We start from the raw sequence: 21,098 nt of genomic DNA, 5'->3' as shown, positions 1-21,098 counted from the left end.
ATTTGATTTTATTTTTTTAAAAATATAGCTAACTATCTCCATACCCATATCTGTATTATTCACTCTTATATTCTTTTATGACTTTTTGTTACAACGTATATACATATAATATATATAAAATTTTATTGTTATAATTTTATTTTTTAAATATAAGTTAGTTAGTTTAATAATTGAATGATTTAAATAATAATAATTAAATAAAATTTAAAATTATACATTTAACTAAAACATAATTTAACTTTAATTTCTTTATTATTTTTATTTCTTATATATTGTTTGAATTAAAATATAATTAATAACTTAATATATAATTTATTTAAAAATGTATAAGTAAATTAAAAGCATACATAAAAGAAGGTGTGATGATTTATATATAAGTATATTGAACCTGATAAAACTTGTTAGGGATGAAAATGAGCATTAAAATTTAAACTGGTCTATTTATTATCCGAACTTGCTCTGATTTTTCTGGGAATGGGGATTACGAAAGTTAAACTCATCCCCAACTCATCCTGTTCTGATCCCTACATATTCTTCATTCCAACTATAAGTGTATTTTAATGGCAGTACATGCAAAAATGAATAAAGAAAATATAAACCTACTTTATAAGTTGCTTATGTAAACTAGCTAATAACATATAAACAATACTCTTTTATGGATTTGAGAAAAGAAAAATATTTAATGAGGGGAACATTTTTATAAGAGTGTGAAGAATAAATTTACGTCATACAGTTATTCATAGATGATCAAAATTATTATTAAGTGATAATTTTAAAAAGTAATATGACTTAATTATTTTATTTTGATCATCTATGGTAAGATAATTGGTCATTATGTATTCCTATTTCCTCCCATCCTCATATATATTATATATAAAGAGTGAGAGAGCATTGATTGTTAAACCAGAATTATTTTTATTTTTAGAAATAAGAATTAAAATTATAAATTATTAGAAAATATATGAATGATCACGCTTGAAAGAAAAATATGATTATAATTTTTTTAAGTGGTCATGTGATTATTAATTAAATTTTAATCTTTATCATTCATGTGGAGTTGTATGATTCAAATTACAATTCTCATTTCTTACAATGAGAATAAGAATTCTCACCTGAAATGTTTCCTATACATATGAAACATATGAATGCAAAACTTAATAAATGAAAATAATAAATATATTTAATTAAATTATATTTGAATGCTTAATATTCAAAATTAAATATGCACAACTTTTTTAAGTGGCTTATGATCATTAACTTTTAGGATAAGTTATAATTTTGGTCTTTTTGTAATTTTCAACCCACAATTTTGGTTCCATTATTTTAAAAAATTTACAATTTTTCTCTAATTTTTAATTTTACATACTTTTTTAATTTTTATATTTTAATTAATTAAATTAAAATTTGTATAATATCTTAAATGAATATAGTTAAAGCGAAAAAAATATATAAGAATTATAACAGAATCAAAATTATTGAATTTAGACTAAATTTTAATTTTCACCACGTATATATATACGAGTGAAATTTATACAAGGAAAAATAAATTTATACCAAATTGGATATATTCATAAACCATTTATATAAAATATTTTTTTATCACTCTAATCATTAAATTATAATTGTATGTTACATAAATTATTTGTGACAAATCTTGTAAAAACTAAACAATAATAACTTTTTTTCATATATTTGTAAATATACATTGCATTATTTTTAAAATACATAAACAAAGTATCATACTTCTAGGTTAATCTTAAATTTCCATATTCAGCAAAAAAAAAAAAAAAATCTTAAATTTGTATATACTTTAATATAATGGTGAATTTCAAAATAAAGCTATCTAATACTACATTAAAAATAAAAAAAATATTTTTTAAAAAAGAGAAATATTATAAATATCTAAGTTGCCAAGTTGTATAATATAAGAATCTTAATTAATGTAATATATATTTTAATTTATAGTATCAATATAAGACTGAGTGTACCTAATTAGTATGAATCGAACCCTCTCTCTATCTATCTATACAATTTTTTTATGTGTAACCATTATTAACTCTCTCCACGTTAACATCTTTTAACACTTTTAACTCACGATTGCAAGATAAGCTTATTTTTAAGCATACTGAATATGCTCTAAACACCACTGGCACGCAACAGAATAACACTTAATCATTAGAGAAAATAATCAATCTTTTAATTTCCAACGTGAGCATATTTATCTATTATTTTTCTTGAATAATAACGACAAGTTCCACAAAATTCAATAGTTTATGAAACAGGAACAGCTCTCGGAAAATGCAACAATACACAAGTCCGAGATGGGTGATGAGAAAAATTAAACGCATCTCGTGCATGGAACATTTTTTTTTATCTCAAACAAAATTATAACACTCTTCTAGTTGTTGTTCCATTAAACATTAACTTAGCTGAAAGAATTTGAAATGATGAAACAACTTAATCATCTGACAAATTATTGCCAACAGTAAACTTTGTTCAAGTGAAAATGAAACTCGAGGCAGAGCTAGTTGACAACATCAAGAACCAGCTTGCGAGACTTTAGAACTGACCACCTCAAGCGGCGGTAATAGGCAGCCTGAAGTAGTGCCAATGACAGTACAAATATCCATTTAAATCCCATCTGCATATGCATAACAAGTGTAGTTAGAAAACAGGATATGCGTGTCTTTATCGATCTATTGGAAACATGATAGCAGCAAAAGAAACAGACCAGTTTTCTCTCTTCCATCTCGGGTTCGGCGGCCCAAGTTAAGAATGACACAACATCCTTCCCCATCTGCAACAAACATTAAGAGAAAATGAGCTAGATTCTATCAAATCCCATTTTTAAGAAGATTTACTAAACCATATTCCTCCAGAAGCAAATTTAATACCTGAGCTTCTGTAGCAGGAGTACCATCTTCATATTCCACAGCACCATCATTAAGCATTTTAGGCATGGCAATTGCTCCACCAGGAAAGTAAGGATTATAATGAAGTCCCTCTCTTATCTACATTATTATTTTGAACATAGCCATGAAAAAAAGGTTTAAGAACACAATATCAGTACATCGGTATAGGGACAAAATGATATATGAACTAGTACTAAATATGTAGATTTCATGAAAAGTATCAATTATTGAAAGCATAATGAAATCTCATCACTACAAGGGTATGTATGTATGACTCACACGTGGAGTCTCTCTCTCACACAGATTTTACAAGGATGGTCAAAATTATATTTCACTTAAGGGCCACATGATCATGTGAATATACCATTTGCATTTATGTTCTAATTTTGACAATTTACATAAATCAATGGTTAAAATTCTCTCCTCACTATAAGTACTCCCTGTGTTATGTATGTGTGCCTACATGTGAGCATGTGCATGTGTGTTTTATCATTTATTTATGAATGAATTATATTGAACCTGAAAATGGCATATATGATATGCAAGGGATATCAAAAGGCATGATATGATGATACAAGTTATCCATGAAGTGCTGTACAGAAAATAAATCTCAAGATAGATTCGAAGGCTCTTCAACTGTGTCCTGCCCACCACTACACCACACGTACAGACATGTGCTCATTAGTGTGAATGAAAAAGATAAGTATTTGACAGTTGTTGGGCATACACTTGTGACAAAACCACTATAACAGATTTCCAGCATGTTTTATTTTGGTTTAGAACTAGATATTGGTGGCCTAGCATTTTCCATCAGTCAACTGAGCAAAATGTATAAAATTACTTTACTAAATAAAGTAGAAGACTTAAGATAAGAAAGAAGAATTTACCGAAACACCAGCAGGTGGGTCACGATAACCAGTCAGAAGGGCAAAAACATAGTTCTGACCATTGTGACGGGCCTGAAAAATCACAAGGATATATATTTCAGGTAGACATACATTAGAAAATTCCAAAGACATTACTATCAAATAATTAGCATTACTTTGGTAACAAGACTTAGATCTGGAGGATAAGCTCCTCCATTAGCAAACCTAGCAGCTGCTTCATTTGCATATGGCTGAGGAAAACGATCACTGAGTTTACCAGGGCGTGTAAACATCTCACCCTCATCGTTAGGGCCATCAACCACCTCAATCTCAGCTGCCATAGCCTTTACCTCTTCTTCTGTATAAGCAACACCAACCAAATCACGATACGATATCAAAGACATAGAATGGCAGGAAGCACAGACTTCTGTATAAACTTGATGACCACGACGAATCCTGCCCATGAAAAATTAATTGAAAGCATTAAGAATTGATATTAATATAAACTTAACGTGAAATATGGTTTAAATACATGATAGCAGCAGAACATGTATTCATCGTTTATGAACCCTGCCAGTTGCCACAGCTAATGTCCTTAAAGCAGGAAATTATTTCTTTGGCAAAAATCAGAGATTAAACTATTTTGCTAGATAAATTACAATGCAATCAATGTATAATAAATAGAGTAAACCACCATGTTAGTCCTCCAAAAATACAAGTGTAATCAAATTGGTCCTTACTACATATGTCAAAAAAATAGGAAGATAACATCGACTATAGCTCTCAGTAATGGTGTCCTCACAGATTAAGGGCATTTGAATGAATGCGACATCGTTTATGTCATCGAAGGACTTATTAGATGTTGACTATGAATGGAGGACAAATGTAAACCGGAGTCACATACAAGATTCAAACCATGTTACTTATATCACATCAAAGACATATGAAATGACAAGGGAAAAGAAGGATGAGTTGCTGATCTAAGGATGTGATAAAATATAAAATAAGGTTAATAAATTGGAGACAATAAACTAAACATTATTACATGTAATTCAGCAGGGATAAGATTATCTTATTTTCTAATTTGGTAAACAATATTGTTGAGCAAAAGATAGGAAAATATAGGGAAAATTCAAGCCAAACTTACGAAGCGTGATCATATGAACTAAGAATTCCCTTGTGAGGCCATGGATAGCTTGGACATGCCAGGCCATGTTCAGCTTCATCAGCTGCTGCCATTGTTGAAAAACTGAAAAGACCTGACAAACCAGCTCCAATTAATGCAAGTGCTCTTAAGGACTGACTGCCAGTAGAGCCAGCATCATCTTTTTTTGCTACGATGGGTGACAACAAGGGAGAGTTCTGCAGTGAATATACAACAGCTATTAGCAATAGCAACAGACAATCATCTTGTTGCATGGGAACATATTTTTTATCAACAAATTGAAACCATGCAACGGGCATAAAATCCACATTTAAGTCTGTAAAAGGATTGAGCTTATATTGGAAGATAGATTATATTGTTTGGATCCAACCTCTCAACCCTCTTGCATGTTTGGCCGGCTAGTGATTGTTTGGGAAAATAATCAATTTCTCTAGAAAGATTTCTCAAGAAGCTGGCAAAGAAAGCGATAATTTCCTCAAAGAAAGCTAATCCAAAGACATACTTGGCAAGGTAAAAAAAAGCGCTCAGAAATGGGATTAATCCATACAAATATTTCCAGATAAATGAGAATTAAAAGGACAGAGATTTGCATTTCATAACTAGGAAACCATTTTGCCATCCCCCCCCCCCCCCACTCCCCAAACAAAGATACTTATTCTAAGGATCTCCATTATAGGTCATGAAAACATATAAGGACCTAAAAAGGCAATTAAGTGCAAAAGCATCCAATTATCATGAAGTGAGAGCCAGTGGCTTACAGTAAACCGAGGGTGGAGTTTCCTCCTCAATATCTGCTGAATAACACCTCCAGCCATCTCAGTCACGCTGTAGGTTGTTCCCAAAAATACACAAATAGATAATAAATAATTAGCATCATCCATCTAATATAAGTACTAGACATAAAGTTACAAAAATAAACATATATATGTGAAAGTAACAAACAATCTACCAAATTTCATCTGCAACAGAACAATCACGAAAACAAGCAATGAGACTTGCCACAGGAAATGCTATCACACTTAAAAATGTAACATAAAATTATGCTGTGATGATTTACCAAGCAACAAAATAGCCTTAAACACTACATAAAAATGCGGGTAGCTTTAAAATGATGCATATCAATAGCTGAACAAATTCCAACCTCAATCACAACATATATGTTTGGTACGAAACATATATCAACAAAGAGAAACCTAAACAAAGGCAAAAAAGGGATTAGATGATCTAAAATGCCAAACAAACAATGATTTAATGATTACCTTCTTACTCCCTAAGAATGCAAACAATCATAGATCCAAAACTAGCCAGGTAACAGCATAATAATGATGATGATAAAACAACAACAACAATAACAATATCCATCACGTAGCAAATGTGGAAGGGATGTAGCTCCACAAGCACATCAATTACACACACACACACACACACACACACACACACAAAAGAAAAAATTACAAACAATAATCCACTATTCGAGGACACAACTCTGGCTATCTACTATATAATTCTAACCAGCATATTTTCTGAATCAAGATTATACCTTCACCAAATAAGTGCCTCTCGCAATTTTCTGATAACCCAAATTAAAAATCATCATAAGCTCTAAATCGTTATATTAGAACAGCACACTCAAAACTTTAAACAACAACATCTTACTCATTCACAAACAATAATTAATAATTAATAATAAAATTAAAAGGGGAACCTAACCAATACAGACGCAATTAAACGGAAATGGAAAAAGAAACCTAGAATCGAAGAAGAGTGGACTCACGAAACGGAGGCAAAGGCGAGGAAGGTTGAATGGTCAAAGGGAAGAGAAGTGAGGGAACTGTGTGGAGTTGAAGACAACAACACAACAACTAAAAAACCAAGGAGCAGTAGCAGCCATTCGCGTGTTTCCGCCACGTTCCGATCTCGTCACCACAATTGCTCTTAGCGTTTGGGCTTTTCCTTATGGGCCTCGTGCCAACCGTTCGTTTCAAGCCCATGTCCATCCTATTATTTCCAACATAGCTTTAGATAATAAAATTAAAATTAATGGAGGATCCGGACTCCTTGCTGATTGCACATATTCAAAGTAAACATAAAAAAAATCAAAGCAGTAGAATAAAAAAAATAAAGTTTAGATAATAAAATCAAAATAAGTTATATTATAGAGTATCGATAATGTAAACATAGTCATTAAATCATATAATAAATTTGTTAACTTTTTAAAATAATTTAAACAGTAATGTAAAATTAGTATATAAACATTAAATTATATTATATGTATAAAAATATATTTAGCCTTAATAGTATTATATATTTTAAAGACTACAATATAAACATTTAAAAAAAAATCCTTTAACTCGTTTTTATTTTATACAAATTGTAAGTATTTACAAATAGAGAATTAAGAGAACATGCAAAAAATTAAGGAGGATCAGTAAACTTTTTTATTAAAAAAAGGAGAAGAAGAAGTAGAGAGAGAGAGAGAGAGAGAGAGAAATAGTAACTTGGACTTAGAAAGTGCAAAAGGAAGTACAATGAGTGTCTCAGTGCCGCTGAGTTCAATCACAGCCATTCATTTCTTTGGAAGCTATGTGTTATGTGTCTGTTAAGTAAAAATTTTCTTGCACTTTTTTCTTGATTTTCAATCATAATTTTGTTATATGATTTTTTATGTGATCAGTGAAGTTAATTATTTTGTCTTTTTATTTCTGTAAACACACTTAGAAAATACTAAAATACAGTGTTTCTTTGTTTTTGTTTCTTAATCTCATCGGTTAAATAAAATTCTTACTCAATAAAAATAAATAAAATATAAAAAATTAAATTCATTATTTTAAAAGGTTAATATTAAATAACTTAATAAAAATACTATTTGAATAATCATTTATAGATATACTATTTTTAAAGCAAATATAATAGTATTATAAACTAAAAAGCTAAAAATATTTCTCAAATAATTAAATTAAAATGTTTAATTTTTAATACTTTAAAAAGTATATTTTTATTGAATGTAAAAATTAGAAAGAAGAGAGTAACAAGAGAAATACATGAGACAACCGGGGACATATGCGTACACATAGTAATCAATAAGTGAGGAAATAATCTTAACCTTTGATTTGTAGTGTCGTCCCGTGTTATGTGAAAAATAGAAATGAATATGTCTATTTTTTTAATAATGGAAACGGCAGAGGATCTAACTTTTCTATTTAGTAAAATATAGTTTTAAAAAAATACAAATGATTTTTTATATTTTTTCTTATAATTTTTATACTTTTTAGAGAAACTGTCGACAAAAAGGGAATAAACAAGATGAAGGTACTGAATAGAGAATGAACTATTTTGTAATGAACTTTTGGCAAATAAAAAAAAGCCTATGAAAACCACCATGCAATGAGTTGATATTGCAAGTGTTAGTATATATTTGCCCATTACTTCTGCCGTATGTTTTTTTTATGATAATATTGATATGAAATACTTTATATGAAAAGAAGTGATTAATTTTTATTAGAAATGGTGAATATAAACGAGACAAATATTTTTCTTTCAATAAATTTATTTTATATTTAAGGGTCAATCAAGATTCAAATATTAAAATATTTAATTAAAATATACAAGTGAGTATTATTGATGTCAATCATTTAACTTTTTTTTATCATTTTGAGTATTTTTTTTTGGAAAAAATACCAAAATGAGTGATCAAACAAACTATTTACCTATCATATGTTATTTGTGTCATATATGTAAGAAGACACGCGATCCTCAATGATACAACAATCTTTTATATGAGTTATTTATTGTCAAGAGGGGCTATCCTATCAACAAACATTAATAATTAAAATATTATGTTAATCAAAATATTTGAATTATGAACCATATCATAATATGACCTTATCAGTACCCTAATTGCGTCTAAATTGAGGGTAAAGAAGTAATAGAGTGAACACAAAAGCGAATATGCAAGAAAAAGAAAAAGCTAGATTTGCGGCGTGGGTGCGCGTGGTATACAACACTGAACACAGAAACGAATGAGATAGATTTGCCTTTTATTTAAAGAGACAAACAAAACCATTGGCGCCAACAGTTGTTTGTTTCCTCTACCATCCAAAATATCGCTTCTCTCTGCCTCTTACGTAAATAATAAAAATGGCTCTATGATACCCCAAAAAACCAATGGCATCGCCAACAACGAGGTTTCTCCACCACCATAGCCATTATTCTTCTGCGTCAAAAATCTTAATCTTCTTCTGTCTCTCTGCATTTCTCGCCCTCGCCCTCATCGCCAACCTCTTCCGCGCCTCCCTCTCCACTCACTATCTCGCCATCGCCACCAACTGGGTCGACACCAACGCACCCCTTCTTATTCCGAATCTCACCGCCATACCTCACAACAACAACAACAACAAGGTAAGTATTCTTTTTTTACACCCCGTTTCTTCTTTGCTCTTAGAATTTGTGTATGACGTAATATCAATAACTCAACCTTATTCTGCTTCTAAGATAAGAGTTGTCCTCACTTATATACTTAAATTTGGTTATATTATATCTCTAGACAATGTGGGTTTCAGCTTAACCCAAAAGTTAGCTTATCGGTTGAGTGAGGATTAATGTTTCGTGTTAGTAGTCAATGTAGGATTAGGATTTCCAATGTCAATGAGTGTCAAGTTTGAACATTTGTGGTGATTCAATCAGTTCGAGAGATTGTTTCGTGTTAGTAGTCAATATATATATAAAGGTTTTAAATATCTGTCACGGTTGCGTTGCGGTATCATCGGAGAAATGTGGTCGATGTGGTCAAAACTCCAGTGGTGTTGCAGGCGTGGATAGTTAAAAAAAACCTTGATATTGCGGCCCTAAATCACGGTTGCAGATCGTTTTTTAAAACCTTGATATCATTTTCTCATTTTTTTTTTACAATAAGTGTTTTTTAAACCTTGATATTGCACCCATTTTGGTCATATTACGTGATCTCCAATACATTCTCTTACGTGAAGGACTAGACATTTGAAGTGAAATTTGGACATCTGTTGATGATCTAATAACGACCCGATAATAGTGGTCCAACAACAATAGCTTTTTTTTAAGGGAAGTCCAACAACAATAGCTACGGTAGACTTTGTTATCACCTTGAAATTTGAGTTAAGGTCGAACTTAATTAAAATAGTTAGTTCAAAAGTTTTTTTTTATTGGCAGTTAGTTCAAAAGGTAAGGGTTAACCACCACTTATATACATTGTTTTGGTCATGGTTCTAAATTGTGGTTCTGGTTTGGTCACAAACCTTGAAATTGGGGGAATTTGCAGGCAAATGTGGCTGATGTCAAAAAACCTTTACGCCAATTGCAATTGCGGTTGTGGACCACTATTTAAAAGCATGTCATTGGTCAATGTAGGATTTCCAAGTTCCAACACATAGGAGTTGATTTGTTTGTTTTGTTTAATTTGTGCTTGTTGCAGGGAAAAGATGGGAAGATTGCAAAAAGGAGGGGTCCCGAGAGATTCCTTTCGGCTACATTTGCAGACTTGCCTGCTCCCGAGTGGCATTGGAAGCAGATGCCCTCGGCTCCAGTGCCTCGGCTAGATGGGTACTCTATACAGATTAAGAATATGTTTTATGTGTTTGCAGGATATGCCAATCTTGACCATGTGAGTGTGTTTCGTTTCCTCCTATTTAATGACCTCATGTATGAGAGTTTTAAACACTAAAATGGCATAACTTCATGACTAAACTAATGTAATTTGAAGGACTAACACTCATTCAAGTTTTAACATGTTTTTTATCCCTGAAAGTATTACAATTTTTTTTAGTTCCTAAGATGATTACTTATTTTTTGTTCTTTTATTTAATAAAATGGTGATAAATGAGCTTGGCTTGTGTTTGTTTGTTTCTTCAGGTGCACTCGCATGTTGATGTGTTCGATTTCAGCAGCAACAAGTGGGTAGATCAGATTAAAATGCCAAAGGAAATGGCTCATTCACATTTGGGCATAGCATCTGATGGGAGGTATATATACATTATCTCAGGACAATATGGTATCCAATGCAGTGGGCCTACTACCGCATCCTTTTCGTTAGACACTGCAACAAAGAAATGGAAACCTTTGCCACCATTGCCAGCCCCCAGGTGCGCCATTAACATATGCATCAGTACTGCACTCACTCATTTGCTGTTTGTCAATGTGTGTTGCATGTTATTTTTTAAACTGCAGATAAATGCGGATGATGGGACAGAAATTGTGGTCATAATGTGGTTATTGCAGCTATAATTGTGGCACCAGATTGCAATTTAAAACTATAGGCCTTGTATTTAACAAATGAAATTCCTGTTAAATTGCTGGCTGTTCACTACATTGATGATTGATTGAGTTTTAATTTGACTAGAGGCTTAGACTTTGGCAAGTTGGTTGAGCTATTTAATTGTGAAATGAGAGATTTTAACATGAGAATTTCATTTCAGGTATGCTCCTGCAACTCAATTATGGAAAGGAAGACTCCATGTCATGGGTGGTAGCAAGGAGAATCGCCATACACCTGGAATAGATCATTGGAGTTTGGCTGTGAAGGATGGTGAAGCATTGGAGCAACAATGGCGGGACGAAGTTCCCATTCCACGCGGTGGACCACATAGGTTAGCAGACTGCTCAGATTCTAGTAGTAGGCTGCAATTCCTGTTCAATAGTTAACCATGATGTTCTCATTTAATCTTGAGTTTATAATAGGAATCCTTGTTTTAAGAAAACCAAACCTGTGTTATTAAAGCCTAAGAAGCTTTTTGTGGCAATACTTGAAAAGTGGTGTGATATTCATTGTCTTCAAAAGGAAGTTGTTTTTCATCTAACACTAGTTATTTGGTGCAGGGCTTGCATTGCAGTCAATGATCGACTTTTTGTTATTGGTGGACAAGAGGGTGATTTTATGGCCAAACCCGGTTCGCCTATATTCAAGTGTTCACGCAGGCATGAGGTATAATTTTCTCTACTTGTCAACATCATACATGACTTACAAATTACATATAATAATTTGGTAGTTAATTTTTCACGCCTAGTATGTTGAGAGACCAACATATATTGGATTCTATATATGATCATTTCAAGGGAACTTGTGGAACTAAATTTTCTTACGTTTCAGGTGGTCTATGGAGATGTTTATATGCTGGATGAAGAAATGAAATGGAAAATTTTGCCAGCTATGCCAAAACCAGATTCTCATATAGAGTGTGCATGGGTAATTGTCAACAATTCAATAATCATCACTGGAGGTACCACAGAAAAGCACCCAGTGACAAAAAGGATGATGCTGGTTGGGGAGGTTTTCCAATTTCGTTTAGACACAATGGTACACTTTTCTGTCTTTTGCTCATTAGAAATAGGTTGTGCATTTCTCTTTATCCATTAATACCTCCTAGTCTCTCACTTTGCTTATTGGCTATTGTAATTTTATGAGTGGTGATCAAATGAATGGATCATTCATGTAACTCACCAGTCAAATTGTCCATAGAATCTTGATTTTTAGAAGCAACAATAAACCTCATAAAAGTTAAAAACATTCAATATGAATTTGTCTATGAATTCATTGAAGTGATGGTGAAGTGTGATTTTACAACATATGATTCATGATTATTTGTAATGACTAATATTCCTTCAACTCAGATCATTTGACAGTTTTATTACTGATTGCAGAAGTGGTCAGTGATTGGAAAGCTTCCATATCGCATAAAAACCACATTAACTGGTTTTTGGGATGGATGGCTATACTTTACATCAGGACAAAGGGACAGAGGGCCAGATAACCCACAACCAAAACAGGTTGTTGGAGAAATGTGGAGAACGAAATTACATTTGTCATAGTTTGAGATAAGAAAGCTGAGTTTGTTAAAAGTTTTTTTTTTGTTTTACTTTACAATTTTTGAATCACATTGCTGCCACATGCCTATTCAAATTATTTATCTTTTCCTTTCAATTAATTCAATGCCCTAATAGTAGGGCAATAGTTATGTAAAATTTGTCTACTTTGTGTACAGAGTTCAGATTTTAATGGATATATTGGAAGTTGCAGTTATTCTTGTCACTCTTTTTTGGTAAACTACATACAGTTGGTTTACACATGCAAAACAGTATAACAACACCAAATATAATCCAGATTTGCTTCAGGAATTCAGAATTTCAGATACATGCACAATGGAATTAGTTTTGTCATTCTGGTTTCCTCTTAACAATGTAGGATCTGTTATCATAAAGTAAAGACAGTCAATTGGAGTCATTTGTGCAAATCAAGGATGAAGAGACAATTGTTATATTAATAAATTTGTGCTAAAATATTGTTATCTTTCTTTTGTATAAAATTTTAAAAAGGAAAAAAAAAAAGAAAAGCAATATTATCTTTACCTAACATATTCTTAATTTCTTCAAAATGTTACTGAGAAAACTTGTTATAAGTTTGTTATAAGAAAAGCAATAGTATTATCTAATAAATTTGTCATAAGTTTTATGCACACACAAAAGTCAATACCATTAATGGGGCATTTTGTTTGGAGATTTTCAAAGTATAGGGTAATAATTTTCTAAATATAAACTTTAGTTTTTTTTTTAATTGTTTGAGTTTGACCCTCATTAGCAATTTCCTTTCAAATTATATTGACACATGCGCAATATGAAGTGGTTTACGCCATTAATCTGTAAAATCTTGTTACATAAACTAATGTCCAAATCTGGAAGTGTATATCGCGCCATTTTGCTGGAAGTTTCAATCAATTGGTTTAAGCTTCAGAATATTAGTGTTGATTGATTCTTAAATCAATTATTTAGCCAAATAGGAAAAATTGGTCAAAAGTGTTAAAATACCTCAACAATATCCATGCAAAGTTGCTTTCCTATGGTCAAATATCAGATGTAGAGCACTGTATGCATATAAAGAAAATTGTATTTCTACGACAATGATCATGTAGGCCTAAAGTAAATTTAATCGATTAAACCAATTTTAAAATTTATTTTTGGCATTTTTAAAAATATAAAATTACTTTTTAAATTATTATTATAATTAATTTCGTCTAATCTTTTTAATTAATAGTAGCGCTATTTATTTAATCTTTTTTGAGAGATTGATTATTTTAATTAATATATACTTTTAATCGGCTTAATCATAATGTGATTTATCTTTATTTGATATTTTCAATGTATTTTTCACACACACACTAAGAAAACTAAAATAAACCAAATTAGATTGTGAATTCCTCGAAGGATATTACTGCATTGACGATAACAAAAAGAGCTCTAAAAATGGCACTAACTTATATAGGATGAAAATTTGCCACCCTTTGGAAAAGTTGAAAATATTTTTTTTACAGGAAAAAAAAGATAAAATATTACTGCATTGACATTTCTGCGAAGAAGATAATTAGCTAGTACAAGCAAAGGGCAAACTTTGTATGTATCTTAGATAAATGTATGATGTCAAATGTAATTTTAATTCTTAGAATGGAATACTTTCCTTAATCTTAATGAGCAAGACACAAGTTAGGCAAATGTGTTGGACCGTTGTTTGTATTTTTTTTATCAGTAATAATTGAATATAGTATCAGTTTTTTTTTTTATATAATTACTCACATATTTTTACTCAAAATACACATCTTGTGTAATATTATTATAATATGATTGTCTTTGCCTGTAAAAAAAATCCTTGTTCAACCGAAGTTAAACAACTTGATTCTATTTTTTTTTATTATTCTTTATATATACATCATGAAGAGTGCTTATTTTAATGCAGTCTTAGGACTTAGTATATTGTTCTAGAAATCAATGCCCCGAATTTCCAATATATACCATGTCATTTTGCTGGAGCCTGGAAGTTTCATTCTGGAGAGTAACCTTCCAAAGATTATTGCTATTGATTGACTTTGACATCAATTTTTATGACCAGAAAGGATTAGTTCAATGCCAGAAAAGTGTAGAAAAATCTCACAATCCTGCCAGAGTTGTTGCTCTCCTATGGTCCCCAATATAGGCAAAAACAAAGAAAATCGTTATATAGTATCGAACACCAATAAATTAAGATGCAAGTCAATTGTCAATATTCAATGCAATTTGCAATTGACATCCGTGAGAGATCCAAAAAGTTTCTTTAGTGGAGATAAAATAATAGTCTATAATATTTTTAGAGAGAAGAAAAATATTAGGAGCACATACTCTTTTAAATATACATACATTTTTATTGGTTAAAATTGATTAAAAATGATAAAAATTTGATAAATCTTATATTATATTTAATAATTTTCAATAAATTTTAACCAATTAAAAAAATGTGTTTAAAGAAATATGCTAAAGAGTTTCTAGCGCTTCTCAAAATATTATAAGCTTTTACAAAATAAACAATCTTATAATAACAAAGGTCAAAATATTTAAATTTTAACAAAATTTAAAAAGATAAAATTAATACTAATTTATTTTCTCTTTTTATAATTATTTATATTCTACACCTATTTTTTTATGTGCAAAAATAATAATAATTTAATATATTCATGTAAAAAATACTTAATGAGAACAATTTCTCCATTTAACTACCTATCTGGATCCGTCCCTGGCAGTATATATCTTATGTCCCAAAATTAACACAAATTACCAAGGATACTGAATTAAGATTCTTTAGAGATGTAACAGAGAAAAGAAAAATCAAAGCTGGCAGCTGCTAGGAAATTTCCCTGTCTAGATAAAACTGAAAAATCACTTTCTTAAGCAGCATCAACAAGCATTGCTACACTACTCATTGACTTTGCTCCAGGCATATTCTTAGGTAAACTTTTGTTGTATTAATTACTTTTTTGGGTATATATGAATAAATGTTTCAACGGATAATGTACATTAACTATTATTATCCCCAGCCTACCCCCCAAAAAATACTATTATTATCCCCAAAACTCATGCTTCAGTTGATACATCATCGATGACTTTATATTAACATCTCTAGCATCAATCATACGTATATAGGACGAGAACTAGGAAGAAGTTAAGGAAATGAAATGGTTAAATGAAGAAGGTGGGGCTTATTAATTAGTAGTACCCTTGCTCAAGATTTTCTTCTCCTTGATATTTTTCAATGGGAAAGAGCTCTTTATTATTAATGTCACTCATCATTATCTGCTTCTTTGTGTGGCAATTAATGTTAACATGGTCAAGGGTGCTTCTAGCGCATGAAAGAAGCCATTGCTCAAAAATGAGCATAGGTGCTGTGCTTGATTTGAGTTCACAAATGGGAAAACATCAGAAGATAGCCATGCAAATTGCACTCCAAGAGTTCAATCGGTCGAGTTGTTCCAAGCTGGATTTGAAGATTAAAAATTCCCAGGGAAATTCAGCTCAAACCGTTGCTAGTGGTAACGTTAACGGAAATTTCAGTTCAAACACTTTTCATTCATACCTATTGGCTAATTAAAGTTGCATTCATATATTTATACCTTCCACGTTTATGCCTTAAATTAGTACAAAAGAATCCTTATTTTTGTTTTTTTTGTAAATGGTCACTCTTGTCCTAAAAGTGTAAAATAATGATAATAGTCTTTTTGAAAGAAAAAAATTTCTGATTTAATTTTTGAATGTGTAAAAAAAAATGATAAATATGTTCTGTCATTAAGTTCTATAGGATTATTTTATCATTAAACTATAATGTTCAAGGACGAATTTGATATTAAGTTTTAATGTTTGAAAATAAATTTGACATTAAATTAAATTGTATGGCATAATATAATTATCACATATTTTACATATTTAATGATCAAATTAAAATTTTCATTTTATTTTTAGTGATAAAAGTGACGATTTATTATTATTTTTTAATGTTGATGATTATGGTTGATAAAATGAGAATTTGATGAGAAAATGGATTAACTCAATCCAATTGAACTCACCTTCAACCTATCAAAAAATATTTTGGGTTAGGTTGGACTATTTTGAGAGTGAACTAAAAAATTGAACTCAATCCAACCTTAGTAGATTGTGAGCTGGGTTGACTTGCTCTAATTTTTTAAAAAAAACATACTTATAAACGGATGACTGAATTCACCTACAAAATTAATATACAATAAACGAAAAAAATACAATCATTAATCATAATAACGATTAATGAGTCTATCAAAACATCTAAGTAGGTAAAATATCAAATACATCTATCAATAACAAACTAGAAATATTAATACTTTAGTTTATTAACACTAATAAATCTATAACTATAAATACAGATCGATATAATTTAAAACATTTCTTTTTGGTCTCTAGTATTTTTTAATTGATCTCTGCTAGCTGTTTAAAGTTGTCTAACGTAGTTACATATATATATCCATTAAAATCGTTACAAAAATGATTTTTTTTTAAAAAAATAAAATTAGCAAACAGATTAATATATATAACATAAGGGTACTAGTGTAAAAACCGCCGAAAATGGAATTAGTAGCGTAAAAACCGCAAAAAAAAAAGCACAATCAATGAAAGCCGCCACACATAGCCTTGTTTTTTAATTTATGGTGGTTAAAACTGCTAAAATCTCTTCTTAGCAGTTTCACACCACAAATTCTAGTTTTGTATAATGGTTTTAGAAGATCTAAAAATAACCGCGTTAGGCAACTTTAGACAACGAAGATCAAAAGAGTAGAAAAATTTCAACTATAAGACTAAAAGGAAATAACTATATTCATAATCTACACTTTTCCTCTAGTTGGAACACACACACGACAATGACTGGTTCCTTAGAACTCATAGAATTAGTGTTGATGACGTCGGAGAGGATCTTCTTTTTAATGAGTCACAGTCAACTTTTGTATGTTTAATCCTCATGAAAGTTGGGGTTTGAGTGGAGATGTGACACTAATTGATTATCTAGAGTAATAGTGTGAGGATTAAGAGGTGATGATTTAGAGAAAAGAGAAGCATTATGGTATGACCCGAGGTCAAGGCTAGAATTCGAGGTTCTAGCACCTCCTAGAGAAAAGGTAAAGAAAAGGAATTTTTTTCGTATTATTGATTTCTGCTTTCTGGAATTACATTGATTTCTATTTATAAGCTTTCTATTCGATTCTAGAATTATGTAATTCTAACAGAATTTGGCATATGTGCCTTGGAGGAATTTGCAAAAAGATATGGGTCATGCTCTCAAGATGCGTTTCTAACGGTCTAAAATCTTTGGAGGATTCCTTGCTGATTGTGCTGACAAGGCTGCTGCTGACAAGGTTGGTTGACTTCCTCATTTTGCCACATAATCCCTCAGGTATCGTGGTTTCTGGCTTTTCCTCTTTGTCCCTGTTCCATACTCTGCGTCCCCTGCTTCTGCTGATTTATTGTTCATAACATCCCTGCAGGCTTCCAAAACAACCTTGTCCTCAAGGTTGTAATCACGCTTGAGAATATCCCAAGGTTCCCAGGAAGAATCTTCAGGAAGCAATCCTGTCTACTGCACGAGAACCATCAAGTTTCTTCCCTCAGGTGAAGATACCCATTTAGTATCTAATATTACTAATGGGGTGATACAAGGCTGATTATCTTTCGATAAAATGGGTAACGTGGCGGGGCGAACTTCAGCGGAGGAGTGATAGGGCTTCAACTGAGAGCAATGGAAGACCGGATGTATTTGGGATCCTGTGGGTAATTGTAATTGATAAGCAACTTGTCCTATCTTCTTGATTATTGGAAATGGCCCGTAGAACCTCTTTGCAAGCTTCGAGTGGGCGCCTCCTGAAACAGATGTCTGTCGGCAAGGTCTCAGTTTGACTAAGACCTAATCTCCCTCCTTATAACTCACATCGCGACGATGTCGGTCTACAATCTCCTTCATGTGTTGTTGTGCTTTGGAGAGCTTCTTCACAAGGCTGGTAAATATTCGATCACGTTGAGAGAGCCATTCGTCCACTGCTTCTACCTTCGACGTGCCTTCAAGGTATTGGGGAAAACATGGGGGCTTCTTTCCAAAAGTTATTTCGTACGGCGACATGCCCGTGGCTGAGTGGATCGAAGTATTATAGGACCACTCAGCCCATATCAGATAACGACCCCAAGAAGAAGGTTCCTGATGTACGAAAGCCCTTAAATACTGCTCCACAACTTTATTCATGGCTTCGGTCTGTCCATCAGACTAGGGATGATAAGCTGAGCTCATGCAGAGCTTAGTTCCGCTTAATTTAAATAGTTCCTGCCAAAAGTGACTCAAAAATAGTGGGTTCCGATCAGATACAAGACTCTTGGGCATCCCATGAAGTTTTTCGGAAATCTCCATAAAGAGTTTGGCAACTCCGGCCGCCGTGTGATGCTGTGGTAGAGAACCCAGATGGAGGCCTTTGGAGAAACGATCTACAATAACCAAGATGACTGAATGACCACGGTACAAGGGAAGACCAACAATAAAGTCGAGGGAGAGATCCTCCCAAGGCTTCGCCGGAATGGGTAGAGGGCACAAGAGACCAGGTGAACGGCGATTATCGGTTTTAATTTGCTGACAGGTGAAGCAAGTGGTCACAAAGTGGTGTACATCCTTCTTCATAGAAGTCCACACAAAATTCTCGCGGACCCTAGCAAGCGTTTTCATAACCCCCATGTGACCGCCGGTAGGGGTGGAATGAAGCTCGGTCAGAATTGCCGGAATTAATGAAAATTTCAGAGGAAGCCATATGCGCCCCTGATACATAATCAGGTCTTCTCTCAGTCCCCAATCAGGATGAGGGTTATCCTGCAGCTGTTGTCGTTGGAGTACGAAGTCTTGATTAACAGCAAGTGCTGCGCGGAGTTCCTGCAAGAAAAGGAAATTTGGTATTGTTAGCACATAAAGTTGACTTCGAGAGGGGGGTGGAAGTCGTGAGAGAGCATCGGCGGCTAGATTGGCTTTTCCGGCTCGATATTGAATCGTATAATCAAAGCCCATTAGACGCGCCAAATAAATTTGTTGTTCGGGGGTTTGCACAGCTTGAGCCATGAGCTCTTTTAAACTCCGATGATCAGTAAGAATCACAAAATGATGCCCCAGAAGGTATTGCCTCCACTTTTTAACCGCGGCGGTGATCGCGGCGAGTTCGCGAACATAAGTTGAAGCACTGAGCAGTTTCGAGCAAAAGGGCTTGCTGAAAAAGGCGAGAGGGTGATGATTCTGTGAGAGAATGGCTCCCATCCCAATCCCAGAGACGTCCGTTTCAACGACGAAGGGAGATTTGAAATCGGGAAGACCCAAAACCGGAGCTTGGCACAGAGCAAGCTTGAGTTGTGAAAATGCTCTGTCAGCTTCTTCATTCCAATGGAATTGATCCTTGGCTAGTAGGGCAGTGAGAGGGGCGGCTAAGGACGCATATCCCTTAATAAAACGTCGGTAGAACCCCGACAAACCCAATAATCCTCGTAGAGCGCGCGTAGTTCGAGGAGTGGGCCATTGTTGCACCGCGGTTACCTTTGCCGGAACTGGTTCAACCCCTTTTTCCGATACCAAGTGCCCCAGGTATTCCACTTGCTGAGTTGCGAATGAGCACTTTGATAACTTCAAGACAAAGCTATGATCAACTAAGAGTTGCAATATCTTTCGCAGGTGGTCAAGGTGGTCGGAAAACGTCTGACTATAAATCAAAATATCGTCAAAGAAGACGATTACGAATTTCCGCAAATACGGGCCCAAGGTCTGATTCATAGTGGCTTGAAAGGAAGCTAGGGCGTTACACAAGCCGAACGGCATCACGAGGAATTCATAATGCCCGTGATGCGTTCTGAAGGCTGTCTTGCTTATATCCTCCGGCGCCATTAATATTTGGTGGTATCCTTGAAGAAGATCCAACTTCGAAAACCAACGAGCTCCCCCTAATTCATCCAAGAGCTCGTCTATAGTTGGAATGGGGAAGCGGTCCTTAACTGTTAGGGCATTTAACGCGCGATAATCAACGCAGAATCGCCATGAACCATCACGTTTCTTGACAAGGAGAACCGGAGACGAGAATGGACTCGTACTAGGCCGGATAATGCCATTGCTGAGCATCGCAGCAACCTGTGACTCAATTTCTTGTTTTTGGAAATGTGGGTATCGGTAAGGATGTGTGTTTACGGGAGAGGAATTGGGAAGGAGATGAATGGAGTGGTTGGTTGATCGTGATGGTGGGAGGGTGGTTGGGGGCTGAAACAGAGGTGTGAATTGATCAAGGATGGAGAGGATTTCAGGAT

General features: G+C 33.1%; 2 protein-coding genes across 5 annotated transcripts; one reads left to right on the top strand and one right to left on the bottom strand.

Moving 5' to 3' along the window:
• Positions 1-2,352: 2,352 nt before the first annotated feature.
• On the bottom strand, positions 2,353-6,863 carry LOC100789781 (cytochrome c1-1, heme protein, mitochondrial-like). Of its 4 annotated transcripts, none has more exons than XM_006598681.4 (8): positions 6,692-6,863; positions 5,702-5,768; positions 4,926-5,140; positions 3,955-4,234; positions 3,800-3,871; positions 2,895-3,011; positions 2,732-2,797; positions 2,353-2,641 (listed from the first exon to the last, which is right to left on the bottom strand). In XM_006598681.4, the coding sequence occupies exons 2-8, from the start codon at positions 5,756-5,758 to the stop codon at positions 2,525-2,527; spliced, it is 924 nt and encodes a 307-aa protein (XP_006598744.1). In that variant the 5' UTR covers positions 5,759-5,768; positions 6,692-6,863; the 3' UTR covers positions 2,353-2,524.
• Positions 6,864-9,053: 2,190 nt separating this feature from the next.
• On the top strand, positions 9,054-12,990 carry LOC100779467 (kelch repeat-containing protein At3g27220). The gene is made up of 7 exons (XM_003548490.5): positions 9,054-9,341; positions 10,390-10,578; positions 10,827-11,056; positions 11,390-11,560; positions 11,790-11,895; positions 12,061-12,267; positions 12,612-12,990. Exons 1-7 carry the CDS (start codon positions 9,108-9,110, stop codon positions 12,777-12,779), a joined length of 1,305 nt encoding a protein of 434 aa, XP_003548538.1. The 5' UTR covers positions 9,054-9,107; the 3' UTR covers positions 12,780-12,990.
• The last annotated feature ends 8,108 nt before the right edge of the window (positions 12,991-21,098 follow it).

The sequence above is a fragment of the Glycine max genome, chromosome 16, assembly GCF_000004515.6.
Source record: "Glycine max cultivar Williams 82 chromosome 16, Glycine_max_v4.0, whole genome shotgun sequence".
NCBI classification, from domain to species: domain Eukaryota; kingdom Viridiplantae; phylum Streptophyta; class Magnoliopsida; order Fabales; family Fabaceae; genus Glycine; species Glycine max.
Note: the sequence above shows the minus strand (reverse complement) of the source record. Positions and strands in the feature narration are given on the sequence as shown.

Excerpts from the sequence above, each read along its gene's own strand:
- LOC100789781 (XM_006598681.4), bottom strand. The coding sequence starts at position 5,758 with ATGGCTGGAGGTGTTATTCAGCAGATATTGAGGAGGAAACTCCACCCT. Across the intron at positions 5,141-5,701 it reads AACTCCACCCTCGGTTTACT|AACTCTCCCTTGTTGTCACC; the intron begins GTAAGCCACTGG and ends TATTCACTGCAG. Across the intron at positions 4,235-4,925 it reads AGTTCATATGATCACGCTTC|GATTCGTCGTGGTCATCAAG; the intron begins GTAAGTTTGGCT and ends TTTCATGGGCAG.
- LOC100779467 (XM_003548490.5), top strand. The coding sequence starts at position 9,108 with ATGGCATCGCCAACAACGAGGTTTCTCCACCACCATAGCCATTATTCT. Across the intron at positions 9,342-10,389 it reads ACAACAACAACAACAACAAG|GGAAAAGATGGGAAGATTGC; the intron begins GTAAGTATTCTT and ends TGCTTGTTGCAG. Across the intron at positions 11,057-11,389 it reads CCACCATTGCCAGCCCCCAG|GTATGCTCCTGCAACTCAAT; the intron begins GTGCGCCATTAA and ends ATTTCATTTCAG.